At 37.2% G+C, this 16,293-nt stretch overlaps 1 protein-coding gene across 1 annotated transcript in view; it reads left to right on the top strand.

Moving 5' to 3' along the window:
- ANKRD27 (ankyrin repeat domain 27) overlaps positions 1 to 15,297 on the top strand; it is a gene marked incomplete at its 3' end in the record, with an annotated part of 33,795 nt that extends 18,498 nt beyond the window's left edge. Inside the window, exons 20-28 of the mRNA XM_082005890.1 lie at positions 1,217 to 1,261; positions 5,921 to 6,043; positions 7,867 to 8,064; positions 9,217 to 9,336; positions 9,942 to 10,103; positions 11,016 to 11,124; positions 12,521 to 12,602; positions 13,161 to 13,233; positions 15,022 to 15,297. Coding sequence (XP_081862016.1) covers positions 1,217 to 1,261; positions 5,921 to 6,043; positions 7,867 to 8,064; positions 9,217 to 9,336; positions 9,942 to 10,103; positions 11,016 to 11,124; positions 12,521 to 12,602; positions 13,161 to 13,233; positions 15,022 to 15,297 — 1,188 coding nt within the window. The remainder of the gene's footprint in view (positions 1 to 1,216; positions 1,262 to 5,920; positions 6,044 to 7,866; positions 8,065 to 9,216; positions 9,337 to 9,941; positions 10,104 to 11,015; positions 11,125 to 12,520; positions 12,603 to 13,160; positions 13,234 to 15,021) is intronic.
- Positions 15,298 to 16,293: the final 996 nt, after the last annotated feature.

The following is a 16,293-nucleotide window of genomic DNA, read 5'->3' as shown; positions in this document are numbered from 1 at the left end:
GTCATTTCTAGATGGGATTGAAATGTGTCTGTAGCTGTTACTCCATGACATCTTAAACTTGCAAGTTGTTTCTTAATATTGAAACAACTTTGTTTACACAGCAGCATCTTTGGTGGTGATGGCATAGTGCTGGAATAATTTGCTATAATGGTGAAACAGACTTTCGCAAAGCTTATTAAATGATTCTTCAACAATCTGCAGAGGCCGGACAAGTTGCCTCTTGGTAGTACTAATGGACTCTCTCTGCCCTTTTACTGGCACCTATCCTGTTTCCATCAGGTTAGATCTCAACTCCTTCATGGGAGAATAGAGAATCAGAGGAGACGTGGGGAGACAAGTACATCTCATTCTCCTGCTTTCACAAGCAGTCGGGGGGACCAGCGAATGACATCAGGGCACTGCAGAGCATCTTCCATCTCTTCTTCCCCCCACTTGCCTCTTTCCCCTTGCAGAGCTCGTAAACAGGAGAGTATCTCCACCAAGCAGTCGTGCTCAGGCATTAGCTGGCCTGAGCATACACATAATTGGTCTAATGCTGGTCCCCTGGAATAACTCTCTGAGTTGAAAAGTTTCTGTTAATGCATGTCCTTTGATATTTATATCTTTTCAGATTTTACGTAAGAAAACAAATGTCATACTTACAATCAAGTTAGATTTGTAAATGTTTGGTTTTTAATATAGGAATAAACTAGTAATCTGCAGATGTGAACAATTGGAAAACATCTTTTTCATCTTAAACTGTTGTTTCTGAAATAGCAAAATAAAACCTGCCATCCTTTGTGCTTTCTGGTAACATATAGTAGCTCAGTAAGACTCCGAACAGTACGAGTGTTTGACAGGGTAGAATTTTGTCTTGAGCAGGGATTTTTAATGTTAGGTTCACAACAGAAATGCATGGTCAGCTGCTGCTGAAGCAACATAATCATGCATATCAGTTTACATGGCTTTGTTTATGTGTGAACTACACGTCCTCTGTGTAGGTAAGTGCTGTTTATCTTTAACTAAGCAAGTCAGGAACCATCAAATGGCCACAGGCCTTGCACAGCTTTTGTATTTCATAAAGGAAGATGGTTCTTTAAAACTTTATCAACAAATATGAAATGGGCCAGCAGTAATCCTACCACATGAGCTTAGGAGGTTAGTAAAGGAGACAGGATTTTCTGTGTACAGCTTAATACCAATACTAACAAAGCAAACAAATTTTCTTCATACATAGGTGGAAAAACTCCTAAGAGCAGTTGCTGACGGAGATCTGGAAATGGTGAGTCTTAGCATGGCTGTTGAATATTGCTGAATTCCAATTTACCTCATTCAAATTGAGGAAATTATTAGTAATTAGTATTAAGTGAAGAATGCTTTGGGTAATACCTTCCTTCAGCAACAATTAATCAAATTCAGCTCATTTTCTGCAAAGAATATTCACTCCATGTCCCAGATTATTTTACCTACAGTGCTTTAAGGCCCATTATTTTGACATTTCCATGATCTCTTGCACTAAAGAAATTACTTTAAATTGAATAATTCTTTGTGAAGGTCTGTCATTTAAAAATGTATGCATAGTCACCTCCAGGAGATGCAAAGAACTTGGAAAGAACAACATTCAGGGCAGGCATGTTGAAAAGAAATATTGTGGGAAAGAGCGATTTATGTGCTTGCAGGTGGTGCTCAAGCTACACTGTCAAATGCTGTTCTTAGATGGGAAGCATGGTGCATTGCAAAGTTGTAAAAAGATACATATACCAAAGTCACAACATTGGACTGGATATGCAATCAGAACAAAACAAAACAACAAAAAAAAGGCAAAATAGATGAGTTTTTGGGTAAACCTGATTTTTGACAGCAAATCCAATCGAAAGCCTTATTATTCCCAGTTGCTTGTTCCTAGGTCACAGCATTGTATCTTTCCCGATGTGTGAATTGATGCACATGCTCAAGTGGCAGTGCTGTGACATACTACCTGTCTCGAAATATTTTTTTAGTTTCTATTGCCCTTTATTCCTGCGAATTTAAACAATAAGGTGCTTCTAATGTCATTCCACTGAAAAATTGAAGATGACACAGAAATCTTTAGAAGTTTTGTCTTTGGAAAGATGTATAAGGCTGTACATTTCTTAATTATTTTGTAGTTCACAGAACAAAATCATGAACCCATGTGAGAATGCAGCGTTTCTCTGCTGGTACATGTTCTGAAAAATTTGGTTAGGTGATATGTACCAGGAGTTACAGATGCTAATGAAGAATCACACAGTCGTAATAGAATAGATGATCTGTGTCACAAAATACATACCATGTTAGTATTGAGCCTCTCATCTTTTATTCCAGTTAGATGATAGAAACAAATTAATTTATCAACTGATAGAAGAGAGAACTGTTCAGTTGTTAAGTAAATATCATCATCCTAATTTACAATGTAACTTAATCTTAGTAATTGTTTCCAGGTCAGCCCTTAAGTCATTTCAAGAAGCAGCAATATATACAATGTTGATACTTACTATCTTCCTGGCAAGTAGTAAACATGAATGTATTACAATTAACTTTTCACAGACTTTGTGAAAATCTAAACTGCATCATGAAAATATTTAAAGAAAACTAAATATGGTGCTATAATTTGCTGGAAAATGAGTATCTAACGCTGCTCAACAGATATCGGAAAAGCATATAAAAATCTAACTTATTTATGTGTTCACATGACAGAGTCACTTTTTTTTTGCGGCTTTACTTTCTACATTACTCAGGTTCATGTAAAACTGTTCATTATAAAGAGAATTGTCCATTTGCATGGCAAAGGTTACAACTTGCATACCTATTAAAAAACCCCACAGTTAGTTAAAAACTCTTACCTTGTTCTGACAGCCTGAGGGTCATTAGTGCTGTTGTAGTTTTCCACTGTGCCAGCCAACTGAGCTTTGCATGAGGAGGCATTACAAAAAAGTGCTATGAAACTGGAAGATTTTAAAAACACAAAATTATGCTGTGATTGTTCAGGAAGCCAGACAACAACCTTTGTCATCGTTGTAGCACCTGCAGACTTCAAAAGCAAGTATGCTTTAGATTGGAGATAATGGTGTTAATCAATGACAGTTATTTTAATTAGCTGTCTCAATGGCAACCAATTCTACATTTTGAAAACAAAATTTAGCCCACTTTGCTAAATTTTCTGTGTATATAGTGAGAAAGAAATATTTTGGGACAGTATGGAGGGAATATCTGTATAGAAAAGATTAAGATTATTCCCAAAATATGTTTCAAAGTTACGCAGCAGGTTTTTGGGGGTGGTTTTCAAACTGTACTTTTTACGTGTTTAGTGGTTACTGAATTGGTAAAAATTGTTGTAGCTCCATTATTGGTGTTCACTATTAAGAGTTGTCTTAGCCCATTGGATATTGCTTTGAACAAAGCCTTTATATGGCTCTAAGTCAGTAAAGTTTGCTATAGAAGTAGTCAATACTGCTTAACATCAGTTTTCAGTCTTTCATTCTTAGTGATTGGATTTGATGGTCAGGTGTATGCCATGGCTCTTTAGCGACAGATGAACCATTCAGCTTCCAACAAAGAGATTTAAAAAACAAGCGAATAAAAAACCCCCACCCTTTTATTAGAGTGGGATAACACTAGAACAGACCTGGGAGGTTACAGGACCTCTTCTGTTAAAAGTGTTTGAGAAGAGATTGGTGAAACCACTGTTAACGGTATTAAGGAAGAAATGACTTTGTCTCAGTGTAGAATACTGGATAGGCACTGTTCTGAAATTCCTTCCACCCAGCTAGTCTTGACTCTTCTGGTGGAATGGATATGTGCAAATCCACCACAAAAAAAAGCAAATCTCTTGTATAAAATAAATGTTGTAGAGCAGCTGAAAGTCTGGCACCCAGGGTACAGTGCTCCCGGAGTGCTCTGCTGAATATTCCAGGAAGGGTTACTCTGCGATGTAAAGAAGGCTTTAGATGACAAGTTACCTGGCAAAGAGAGATTATGGACAATTCCCTTAGATGCTTCACTGTGAGTCTGCTTAAAAGTACATTTAACCTTCTTACTAAAAAAACTTTAAAATCCCCCAAAATGGCTGTTCCACTGTAACTATAAAGAGGTATGCATGTTCAGACTTTTGGTGAGACACTGGTATTAGTATGTTGAGAGTGACGTGTTTGGATAGTGAGAGCAGCAGTATTGAGCTGTGATAGAAGGAGAAAGTGTCAGTTGTGAGAGTCTTGGTCAGTCTGCAGGGAAAGGGGGAAGTGAAGTGACAGTAATATTTATTTTAGACATATACAAATGTAGCAAATAGTAAACCTTCACTGATCTGGCCTTCTGTAAACGGACAAGCTTGAGAGAAGATTTCTTTTTACTCCAGAGAACAGCATGGAATTTGCAGGGAAGCAATATTCCCTGTGAGAAATATCCCTGTCTCAATTTTCAGCATTCTGTCTCAATTATATTATAATTCAGAATCAGGTATTTGGGCCTTACTAGCGGTCCTAGGATTTATTCTGGCTGCATCTGTTTAATTAGATAGATTATTGATGTGTGTTTGGTTTCCCTGAGCTACCTTAATGGTAAGAAGCAGAACTTGCTGACAAGGGGAGAGCAAATACAGTGCGAGGGACCTGCAGGAAATTCCTTTCTCCCCATTCCCTGCTTGACTAGCATCTGTACAGCTGTTGGATTGGTCCCGTTCTGTGGCATCAAACCCAACCCCCAAATCCAGCGAAGATACTCGATCTCAGTTTCAGCAGACAGTGGTTCCTCGATTTTGCTCCGTGGCACTGTTCAGTGGGAGGCAAAGGGCTAATCTTTCCTCATGGTCACAGGACAATGGTACCTCTTTTGACAGCTGTCTTAAAAGCTGATATAAATTAAAAAAAAAGGAAGAGTAAAAGGAAGACCCTTTGCAAGATGACACGTGTTACAGCTTCATACCCGCTATGTAATCCTGTAACTTGCTGTGTCTGGGAAGCCCCAGAAGATCTGCAGGAGCTCCGGCAGATCTAGCCTCTACACACCAGAGCCTTGTGTGAGCTTCCTTCTCTCTTGGTTTTTGAGTGCTGTGATGTTAGCCCTTTTCATGCGCTTAGAAAAAGGTGGCTGTCAATGTATTATTCCTTGCATTATGAGACCAGCTGAATTCCCACTTCTGTCCTGAGTTTCGGAAAGACTTGTCTCATTGAGCATAATACAAACTCGGAATGATACACCAGGTAGATGTCAGGCTTAACATTGCCAGATGGTGTAATAATGGAGACTTAACACAGCCACTGCTAATTCTAAGATGTCTTTCGTTTACAGTGGATTAATGAATTTCAAAGTAAAATGTATTTCTTAAACAGTGTTTTTTGTTGCATAAAATGTAATATAAAATTAACATGCAGTAAGCATCGCTGTGTGCAAATTGCAGATGAATGCTCTAAGACTGTCTTCACTGAAGGGCCCCTCTCTTCCTCAAAAATGAGGCATTGTACATTGAGGCAAAAGTGAAACTGTTAAGCTCCTGGGAAGTGACAGACCTAAGAAAAGTTTTGGATATTGGTTAAATGGGTTATCGTCATCCTTGTCACTTCTTAGGTTTGTTAAAGCAAAATATGAAACAACATTCGCATTGGTATGAGCTGGCACAAATCATTTGAGCTAAAAGGATTTGGAGGGTTTGAGAATAGGTGAAGACTGAAGTCTTGATTAGGCAGCAGGAAGTCATTTATAATTTATTTCACTGCTATACTTGGTGAACTTTCTAGCTGCTTTGTCAACAATAACATCTGATTTTTTTAGTTTGGCCTATGGGCAGCTGATGCCAGGAGGTAGCTGTATATTCTCCCGGAGATATTCACAAGTGCATGTTTGTAAAAGCTTACTTGTCTACATGTGCAAATTTATTAGGACATGGAACTTTTGGACTCTATAAAGGAGGACTTGCTTTTTATGCCAGGTGCGTTATCTCTTGGAATGGATGGAAGAAGACTTAGAAGAAGAGAATGACACAGTCGGTACATCAAAACCAGAATTCTGCCATCCATTATGCCAGTGCTCAAAATGTGGGCCAGCACAAAAGGTTGGAATATTCATTCTGTAAAAAGAATACTTTATATTCTTGTAATGTAACTTTTAGGTCTAGGGAAATAGCATTTATATTGCCCAACACCTCTGTTTCTGTCTAAGAAGTGAGTAAATAGTATACAGATCATAACAAGAGTTCATCTGATGTCATGAAATTGTTCTCTTTTTAATTGAACTGTAGAAAATTTTGGATACAGTAACAGTGTTCAAAGACTTCCTCAATATCTAATGGAGTGAAAAAACTTTGCAGTTTGCCTTTAATGACAGCAGTGCACATATTCTAAGGTTTGGACAACTTTGAATAAGTAGGAAAAATCTTTTTCTAAGCCTCAGTTTTTCCTGGTTCTCTTTTACAGTTTACGTTGCTAACTGTCACAGAGTATCCACTGATCTGTTAGTAATCAGTTTAGCAAGTAATACCTGCTAATCCTATAGTCAATGTAATGCTGATAAAGTCTTTTTTTTAATGCCATGACATCTTTTATACAAGCCATATCTAAAACCTCTTCAGAGGTTAAATATAATTGCAAAGACTTCGTTTTCAATTGCAAAGACCTCCTTTCCCCTTATTTATCATGGACTGTAGAGGAGAGTTAGTCTTTACAACACACTTTTTTAAAAATTTAAATAAGGAATGATCCCAGCTTCTTGGAAATAGAAAACCAATTACTTGCCTTTCAGGAAGAAAATGGTTTATTGTGTCTGAAGGTATACGTAACTGGATAAGTCACTGCAAAATAAACCAAAGTATAAATTTTCAGTGTATAGTCTACTTTGAGGTAATAGTATGCATATGACTTAACAGAGAAAATGTGGGATAGCTTAACTTAACAACTTCTAAATTCGTTACTGCTAACTTTATGTTTATTTTGTGCAGGCTAAGAGTATGCTAGTTGTCCTTAAATGCTGCACGTTCACACTGTGCTGTGTTCCCTGACAGCACGTGTCCGTGTACCCTGTGTACAGAGACAGTGTGCTAAAGATCCCAGAGCCTGAGGCCGTAAAGCTCCTTTTATTGGTAACAGTATTGATTCCACAGATATTGTGGAATTTACTTGCCTACTGAATGCAAAGTAGAAGGAACTTGTTAACTAATCTTCACCACTGTATTAGGTAGGCACACATTTAAAAAGCACAGTGAGGATAGGCAGAATAAGAGATTGTCTACGGCTGTAAATGTTAGGCACCTACACAGTTTGCAACAGGAGTAAAAAGGGATGTTCTGTATTGCTGTGTAAGCTGTGTTCTAGATGCTGTGTTCCTTGTCTGGACTCTGTTCTCTGGGCCAGTGTCACTTCCACATGAATAAAATTAATTTTAGTTTTTATCCTTAATACCTCGAGCTCCACGTAGCAGTAAAATAGGTGTGTAGTGTTTGTCTCCAAGAGCATAAATGTCTTTATAAATGAAAATAACTAATTCATAGTATTAACACTTACTCTCCATAAACAAGAGCATCCTAACAGCTATGTAAAAATTAAGAGTTTTACTCCATCTCAGCCTGTGCTGCTTTAGCCTCTTTTTAGTATGATGAATACTGGAATATGAATGATGAATATGAAATATGAATGGTATGATGAATACCTGGAATTCTTCCGTATGAAGCTATCATGTTGGAAGAGAAGAGGGAAAAATAAAACTCATTGTTCTGTTGAAAAATGGTACCAAGCTGCTCTGGTTTACTAACTCTTTTCCTGAAGGTCTCAAATTAGTCTCCGTAGCAGAAGTTCTTGTAAGGTCTGTCTACCTGTTTTGTGTATACTTAGCAGTTATTTGTCCACTTTTTTACATAGTTTTGTTGTGTATTTTCCTCAACAGAAATTTGCAAGGATCTCTGCTCATGGACTTGGAGTAAACGTTTCAAACCAAGATGGTTTTACACCATTGCATATGGCTGCACTGCATGGACACTCTGAACTTGCCTCTCTCTTGTTGAAACACGGAGCCAGTATCAGTGCCAAGAATGCAAAACATGCAGTTCCTCTTCACCTAGCTTGCCAGAAAGGTCACTTCCAGGTAACTGAGCCTCTTCATAAATGCAAGCTATTTAACACTTAATGACCAACAAAAAGCCGTTTTGTGAAATTTTCAACAAGACTAAACCAGTAACAGTGAAAATTAGTTTGGTGATTCTGTTTTTTCTATCAATGTCTAAAATCTCCAGATGGAAAGGGGATCTTTTGACTGAAACAGTTTCAGTAGATACCTTTTCTTTCTAAATCACCTAAAATAATGGTTTAATGAAAGTGCTGCCAATAGCTACTTTAGAAATACCTTGTGCAGCTGAATCTTCCTGTGTATTTTCTCTCTGTCCCTTCTGTTCAAGGAGATTATGTGTATATCTGTTGATGCAAGACTTGGTATCTTCAGTAGCCACAGTATTAAATATTTACTTATCTTCAATGGAGCAACTCATTTAAGTAGATTAAGAGCCAAGTGGAGCTCTGAGGGTAGCAGATAACCTCATCCCTGACTTGAAGTCAGGGAAGCATAAGCAGTGAAGGAGAAGCACGAGCTAGTGAGGGGAGGATATTAATACAGGAAGTAGAGTAAATGAGAGGGAAAAAATAGCGATCATGAAAAAGCAGGTGCAGACAGGCAAATGGGAATTTGCAGGAAAGTGGAAAACTAGGCTTTTAAGAATAAGGAGCTGAGAACTGCAAGAGGAAAAAAACCGAGAGATAATTATGAAAATGATGGGGAGGCAAAGCACTAGGGAAGCAAGAAGAATATGAGGCTACAATTGAAGATTGTGGGTTAATGAAGGTTAGGTCATGAGGTATTTACAACATAAAGAACTCTTTCCAGGCATTCTGATGAGTTTGGAAAGGGGGAAAGGATACTGTTTCTGTGGGATTTTGTTTTTTATATTTTAAGTTACTGAGTATGTGTGTTTTTCACATACCTCATGTTTTATTTTCTGGCCTTTCTTCCAGTTGATTAAGATTTTTTTTTAAAAGTGTGTGGTAATATATGAAAATGAGTACGATAGGAAGAGATGCTTGTGGTTATCATCCATTTGGCAAAGATGAGACTTGTTTTCTCCATCCTTTTTTTTTCCATCTCTTCAATTCTAGATTTCGAAAAAATAAAAAAGAGGGGGGCTTTCACTGCGTGATTATGGTTAGCTGGTATCTTAAATTAAAGAGTTGTTACTTCTTTCAATAGGTGGTGAAGTGTCTGATGGATTACAATGCTAAACAAAATAAAAAGGATATATATGGAAATACTCCTTTAATTTATGCATGCTTGAATGGTCAGTATGAGACTACTGCCTTGTTGTTACAGGTAAGATCACAGAGAACAGAATGTTCACTATAGTATTTCTTACGTGATATTTGTGATTCTCCAGTATTCAGGATCAGTATTTTTAGTTATGCATTTCTCTGTCAAAACTACTCAGGGGGAAAAAAAAAAAAGAGTATTTGTTATCTCATTCCTTTCAAACCCTTCTCTTCGTGGACTTTTATTAGATAAATATTACTTTACTATTGTACAGCTAGCTGTTTTTATGGAACTTTTTCATGACAGGTCTTAGGTTTGCTTGCTTATGATTCTATCGCATAGGGTTTTTTGCATTTTTTGTTATTTGTTTCTTTTCAATATCTCTTAAACTTGGAACATGTAGTAGATACATGCAAAAATGAAATTAGCTGATCCGTGAAACTGTGGCTGTGAGAGAAGAGGAACTACTATGATCAGGTGGCTTATTGCTGAGCTGGTGATTGCTAGCATATGCTTTCTGCGTTTGTATACAGCTACGAGACTTCTGTTGCATTGTCCTCATTCATACATTGAAAATAAAAGGAGAGAAAAACAGAATAGTGATGTGCTACCTCCTTTTCATGCTACTCTGTTTTTATAACTTCAATTTTATCTTGCTTGCTGTCCAGCATGGAGCTTCTGTTAACCTTTCTAACGCCAAAGGAAATACAGCACTGCACGAGGCCGTGATAGGAAAGAATGAAGCTCTGGTAGACTTGCTACTTCAGAATGGTGCAATGACACACATAAGGAACGAAAGGAACTGCACCCCTGCAGACTGTGCTGAGCCGGTGAGTGCAGAAAGCTCATTTCTAAGGTTAGATTTTTCCTAAAGTTCCATATGCATAATATAAGAAAGAAAACAAATATAACTGTTTGTCACAGCCGTATTTGCCAAGACTTCCGTATTTAGCAGTTATGCATGATATAAAGACCAAGATGCCTGTTTATTGTCCAATGTACCATATGATACCCATTGTATATGAAACCGGTTGTGCTCTGAAATAAGTTATCCTAGATGAAAAGGATGAGTCTAGGAAGAGTGAGAGCACATACATGAATGAAACTTACATTAAAATCTATGCTAGTAATGGCAGAGAGAGCAGAAGAAATGTTGAATGTAGGAAAATGAACACCTTTCACTCATCAGTTACACTGCTAGCAATCTTCCTTGTTCCACCCAGCATCTTTTGCCCACCATGCTTTTTGATACCTTTTATCTTGTCATCGATAACTCTGACCTTCCCTTTTATTAATAGCAATAACATAATATATAATACTAAATTATAAAGAAAGAATTATTTTACTCTTTAAATGATTTGATGCATGGTCCCTATCTTTGTGATTAAATAGCCTCTGAGATGTAGCATAATGACCACAAAATTCTGTACTGAATCAATTTTAGTATGTGTATTACCATTTAAATGGAAATTAGCTTAACCATAAATAATACAGTTTAAAATAATAGGTCAGGACCACAAAATCATCACTCTGGTACAGTGCAACTTGTGGAACGCTGATTTTTATCCTTTCTCAAAATTATAGAGTTTAAAGTTTGTGTTTATAATGAAGTATTTTTGCGTGCATCACATTTGTTTTGGCAGCAATTAATTAACACACTCTGCATAGACTAGAATCGTAAATTGTACTGATGTTTTTCTTTTTCTTTAATAATGGTGAAAATGGAAACTTTTAAAATTAAGAATTCAAATATCATTAAGTTGCTGGAAACGGCACCAAGCTATGTATCTACATCAGCAGAGAGAGAAAAGGAGTGTGAACAGCATGCTTCTATCAAGATAAGCAAAAAAGGTACGTGTCGTATTTCCACTGGTATGAATAAAAAGGGATTTAGGAATTCATGTGTGACTACATCAAATATTTTCTACAATTGATTTACATATAATTAAACAACAGACAACTATTTTGCATATTTATTACAGGTAACACCTAATATACTGTAACTAAATGCAGCAGACTTTGTATTATATTCATGACATTGCCGCAAACTCAGTTTTCACCTTTTTGGGGTGTGTGTGTGAATTTTATATACAAAACCATTTAAAATTAAAAAACGTGCCACATTTGAGATTATATAATTAACTATGTAATCATTGTCCATTTCAGTGCAAAGTAAAACATTAAATCACCTCTAGTTGTCATTTACGTTGCCCTAAAACAGGTTAGGGAGTGACCCTTCCATTAGCTACTGTCTGTCATGTTATGGGACAAAATAAGAGCTACAAAGGTCACTATCTAAACCATTAAGCATGGTTTGCAATAGAATGTCTTTCAGTAAATGGCAGCATATAGTACAGTCTAAGCAAATATGTTGAGATACACGGTACAGTTTGAAAATACAGCTGAGCTGATACAATGGCTTATTGCCGCTTAAAAGAGATGGTGTTGCTCACGGTCCATCCTTGCCTCTTCTCTCTTGCCCTCTGCTTCTCGTCTTGCTTGTCCACTACATTCCTTATGCTGGCTCAGAAGTTCTTCAGATTGACTTTCAAGCTGATACAGTTCAGTAACTTGGGGCAAGGGCTGTAACAAGTTCTGCGATGAGCCAGACAGCTCAGTGTAGTAAAGGACCTGCTGCCACCAGAACTGTGGAAAGAAGGCTGTGAGGTTGCACTCGCAGGAACCGGGGAAGATGAGGAGGAGGAGTGGCCATTTCAGCATCCATGAGTTTTAGTTAAGCTTTTCAAAAGAACTCTTGCCTCCTTCCCTAGGAAAGACTGTGAATGTTGCGTTACTGCAAAACCAAAATTAATCACAGCATGCTGATGCCAAGGATTGATACAGTCCTTTCAAATATTATGAGAATAGTTCCATATGAACAATAGAAGACGTGAGTAATATTAATGAAGAGGTGGTATAGCATCTGTGTGTGAACTAATGCAGGTTTGTAAAAATTGGAAAGAAGGGCCTCAAAGTCCAGAATTCCACAGTCTCTTCAGAATCTTGGTCAGTCATGCTAATCTGATGAAGAATGCTTACTCCTGAGACTTAAAATGCTTTAGAACTTAAAATTTATCTTTAAAAAGATAAATTGTGACTCTGATTCAAGTTATTGCTATTATAGTTTTACTGTAAAATTTTAAATCTAATGTTAGTAGATATCTCTTTTCATTCAGAACTGTGGTTATTTTAATTCTTAAGTGTGACTCAGTTGTAATTTTAGCTGCCTGTTCTTTTAAACCCCTAGTGAATTCTAAGCCATGTGAAAAAGCCGATGATCCCATAAGCAGACAACTTCAACTGGTCCAATCAATTAACAGATTTAACAAGTAAGCATAGAAGCTTCCTCAGAAGTATGTTTATTGTTTCCCATAAGCAAACAAGAAATACAACTGTTAATAAAGCCCTAAAGTGGGTCAAGCATTGTTACACATCACATATGACTAAGCTGACAGTAGATGTTAATCCTCTGAGGCATGCACATTCGTATGACCAAACAGACATTCTAGGCATGACGTGCTCTTTGGTGGTGAACAGCAGTGATGTGCTGGGCAGCAGGAGGGAAAAGCTGGCCAGTGAAGGAGTACTTGCAAACGTATTTAAAATTGGTTTTGCATTAATACTCGGAGTACTATAAATTAAGAATTGCAGAGCCAGACTGCTTTAAAAATATAATCTTAGTGCTTCGCTCAGTGTTGCCTATGATCTTTTTAAATGTTAATATGTATTCTGTGATAAAATGCAGGAAATACTAAGTAGCCTGTCATTTTGTGAAGATGGTGTCAGAAAATAGCCTTTCTGTGTTGAGATAGTGCCACCTTGTGGATTTTCTGTGATTGGACTTTTGTGGAAAGAGTTAAATTCAATTTCTTCAAAATATTTTTTAGAGCAAAACATTTACGGAGAACAATAACAAGAGATAAAAGCGTCCCTAATTTTGACTATCAGTTATTGCATCAGGTAAGTGGAACTACTTGCTTGATTTATTTGTATCATACAGCTCTCTTTTTGTCTGCTATTAATACAGATACATATAACAGGAAAGTCTTTTTTTTTACTAGTGGTGGTCAGTGAATCCCAAAAGTTCAGACCTGTTTGCTAAATTGTTAATGTTTCATCCTGTATCAAACTTCAGTGGTGCTCTATAACACCTTGTAAACATCTTATTCTTACTTTGAAATCTCTTAAGCCTCTTATTGAAGGCCTCATCTCTGTCTTGTTTTCTGTGTCATGTGTAGCAAAATCTAGGTTATACCAAGGTTTGAAAAACTCTACAGCTTATCAGCGCTGTAGCCAAGCGGAGATTCTATTTACAAGAGATAAATTTTTCAGTAGATTAAAATGGGGTGTTGCACGCTAAGTCTGCTTGTAGGAGGAAATTGTTTGCAAGGGTGATAGCAAACAGTGTGTTGTGTTTGTCAGCTGTGACACAAATACCTGTAATCAATTCATCTATGGCTGGGGGTACCATGGAACCCTACGCCAATCTGACTGTTGGATGCTGCTCTCCACCCAGAGCACACGCTCCCTCTTTCTCCTTTACACTGGCTTTGACTCTCATTGGACCTTCTGCTAAGCTATTTCAGGATACTAAATCAAGAGAAAAACTAACCTATTCAGAAGAAAACAGTTTTCTACCAGGTTAGTTCGGTAGCTGCCCATTATTAGATGTAGACTCTGCCACTCATCTCCATCTAGAAAATGAAATACTGTTCTATTTCATAGAGCCCTTAGGACATTGAACATTTGCAAAGAGCCTTGAGAATGCCAAATTAATGCTATAAAACTGTAATGTTTTATTAATTTTTCTAGTATTAATGATAATATCTCACTAATTAAATGTGGAATTTAGATTTTATAATATTGCATCATCATGCAATACAGCAGGTGTCAAAAAAGTAGCATGTGACCATGATATATAGCACTTTAACCATGTGCGACTGTCGTGGCTTTGTGAATTCACAAGTCGTACAGCGCTAAATTGTTAGTGGGTTTAAACATGTATAATCTTAATCTGAAGCTTTTCCAGATTGTTGCCATTATTTCAGTTAAAGGGTATCATACTTAATTTCTGCCTTTAGTTCTTATCTTATAAAATCTGTCATTAGCATGCTCGGATTCTCTTTTTTTTCTCTTGGTTATTTTAACATTTGCAGAGTGGCCAGTAATCAAGGAGAGCCACCCACTCTGAAAAGGAAAAATCAGGATATGGTAATGGAAAATAAGAATAGTTGGAAAGACCAAGAAAGAGTCTTTAAGGGGCGTGGGGAAGGTGGGTGTCTCTTCCCTGACAGATAAGAGCTGGAAGCAGGGAGTTTTTGCCTTTGCCTGATGGAGCCTGTCTGTATTACTACTTACACATTTCTTAATGGTGAAAAGAAATGGCTGTTAATTTCAAGTACCTTGAGACCTGCAAACACCTTACAAAAGGTGTTCAGAAGAGTTAGGGTGATACTGGGACAGTGCAGTGAAAATAAGCTTTGGAATGCCTGCATTATCTTTTCAGTCCTGGTACCGATTCACAGGTAGCCTGGGACAGGTTGGCCTCTTCTTGTTTTCTCTATGTAGACCAAATAGAACTACTGTCCTACAAAGTATGCCAGTTTTAATCTTTGTCTGTGTTCTCAGTATAAAGAATACTATGAAATTAATGTGATACTTATATTCAAGAAACACTATATTCATTTTACTTCTTTGTAATGAAGAAAGTAGGCAATGCTTTTCATGTACCATTTTCTATCCTCACAGTTAGCTATTAAAAGCTTTGATAAAACCAAGTTAAAATCTGTTGAAACGCTGGACCAGAGCAAAGTTAAGATTATCGACCCAGGATGCAGCGGTGAGTTTGTAAAACATGATGACGTGATAGAAGTTCCTCACAGGAGTAAATTAATGCACCGAAGACACACTGTTAATGTGCCACTTCCAGCAGAGAACGTCAGCAATACTAGTTTATCCAGCCCTAGAAATCCATGTATTTCACAATCAAGAGACTGCTGTGATGACTTGCTTTCAAAACATTAACTAGGAAGTGTGAATTTGATGTCAAAAGCTGAGGAATTAGGTGGTGTTAATTTCAATAACCCTTCACTCTGCATTGGAGAATTCAGTGATGCTTGCAAGCGTGCCTTCAGAACAGAACACAAGGATGATTCTTCAGCAGAAACAGAATGTTCCTAGTGCTTTCGAAGACTGAATCCTCTGTGTATGTTGGAGGTGACTACACAGCCAGATGATTACTGGTCTCAAACAGGGATGTACCGAGATGTAGACAGCAAAATTACTTTCCTATTCTACTTAGCACTTATTAAAAAATTGTATGTTAACAGTAAACCAAACCAAACCCTGCATTGTATTTTTCAGCCACCCACTTTGTTTTTAAAAGTCTTTGAATAATTTTTGCATTTTCAGTTTTTATCACCACAGTGGATAAGTATATATATATTTATATATATAAAGGTATATTGGATAACAAGATATTTATTGCCAGAGGTAATTGAAATGTCTCTATTTTTATTGTAATGTTACAAACCATTATAGTATATATTTCTGTATATTTCAGTAGCTGGGAAAACAATAGTCTGTAACATCTGAGACACTGCATTAGAAATTTATACATGCCATTAATGTGAAGGGATGTCATCCTTGCTGATTTTTTTGCAATGGTCCCCTGTATTGGGTCAGCAAGATCAAGTTCTTACACAGGAGCCAAGATATTGGGAAAAAGTAGAGCGCCCTTGACAAAGCTGAACGTTGGACTCACTGTTCGCAGCCTAATAAAAAAAAATATGCAGAAGGAAGCATGTGTAATGACACACAAAATTGGCTTAAATTGGGTTTGTGTGGTTTTTTTTTTCTTTCCTTCCTCTAAAGCAAGTCATGCAAAAATGCACAAATGTTCATGTTGCCCAGGTTCAGAATCATCTGCAGACAAAACTGCTGCTTAGGAGCCTGCTCCGGACCGCTCTTCAAAAAGGTGAAATTCCAACTGCGAAAGGTACTTCTCAGTAAGCATTTGTA

Source organism: Phaethon aethereus, assembly GCF_964289735.1.
Source record: "Phaethon aethereus genome assembly, chromosome: 13".
Lineage (NCBI taxonomy): Eukaryota > Metazoa > Chordata > Aves > Phaethontiformes > Phaethontidae > Phaethon > Phaethon aethereus.
The sequence above is the reverse complement of the archived record's forward strand: the minus strand, read 5'-3'. Positions and strand labels throughout refer to the sequence as shown.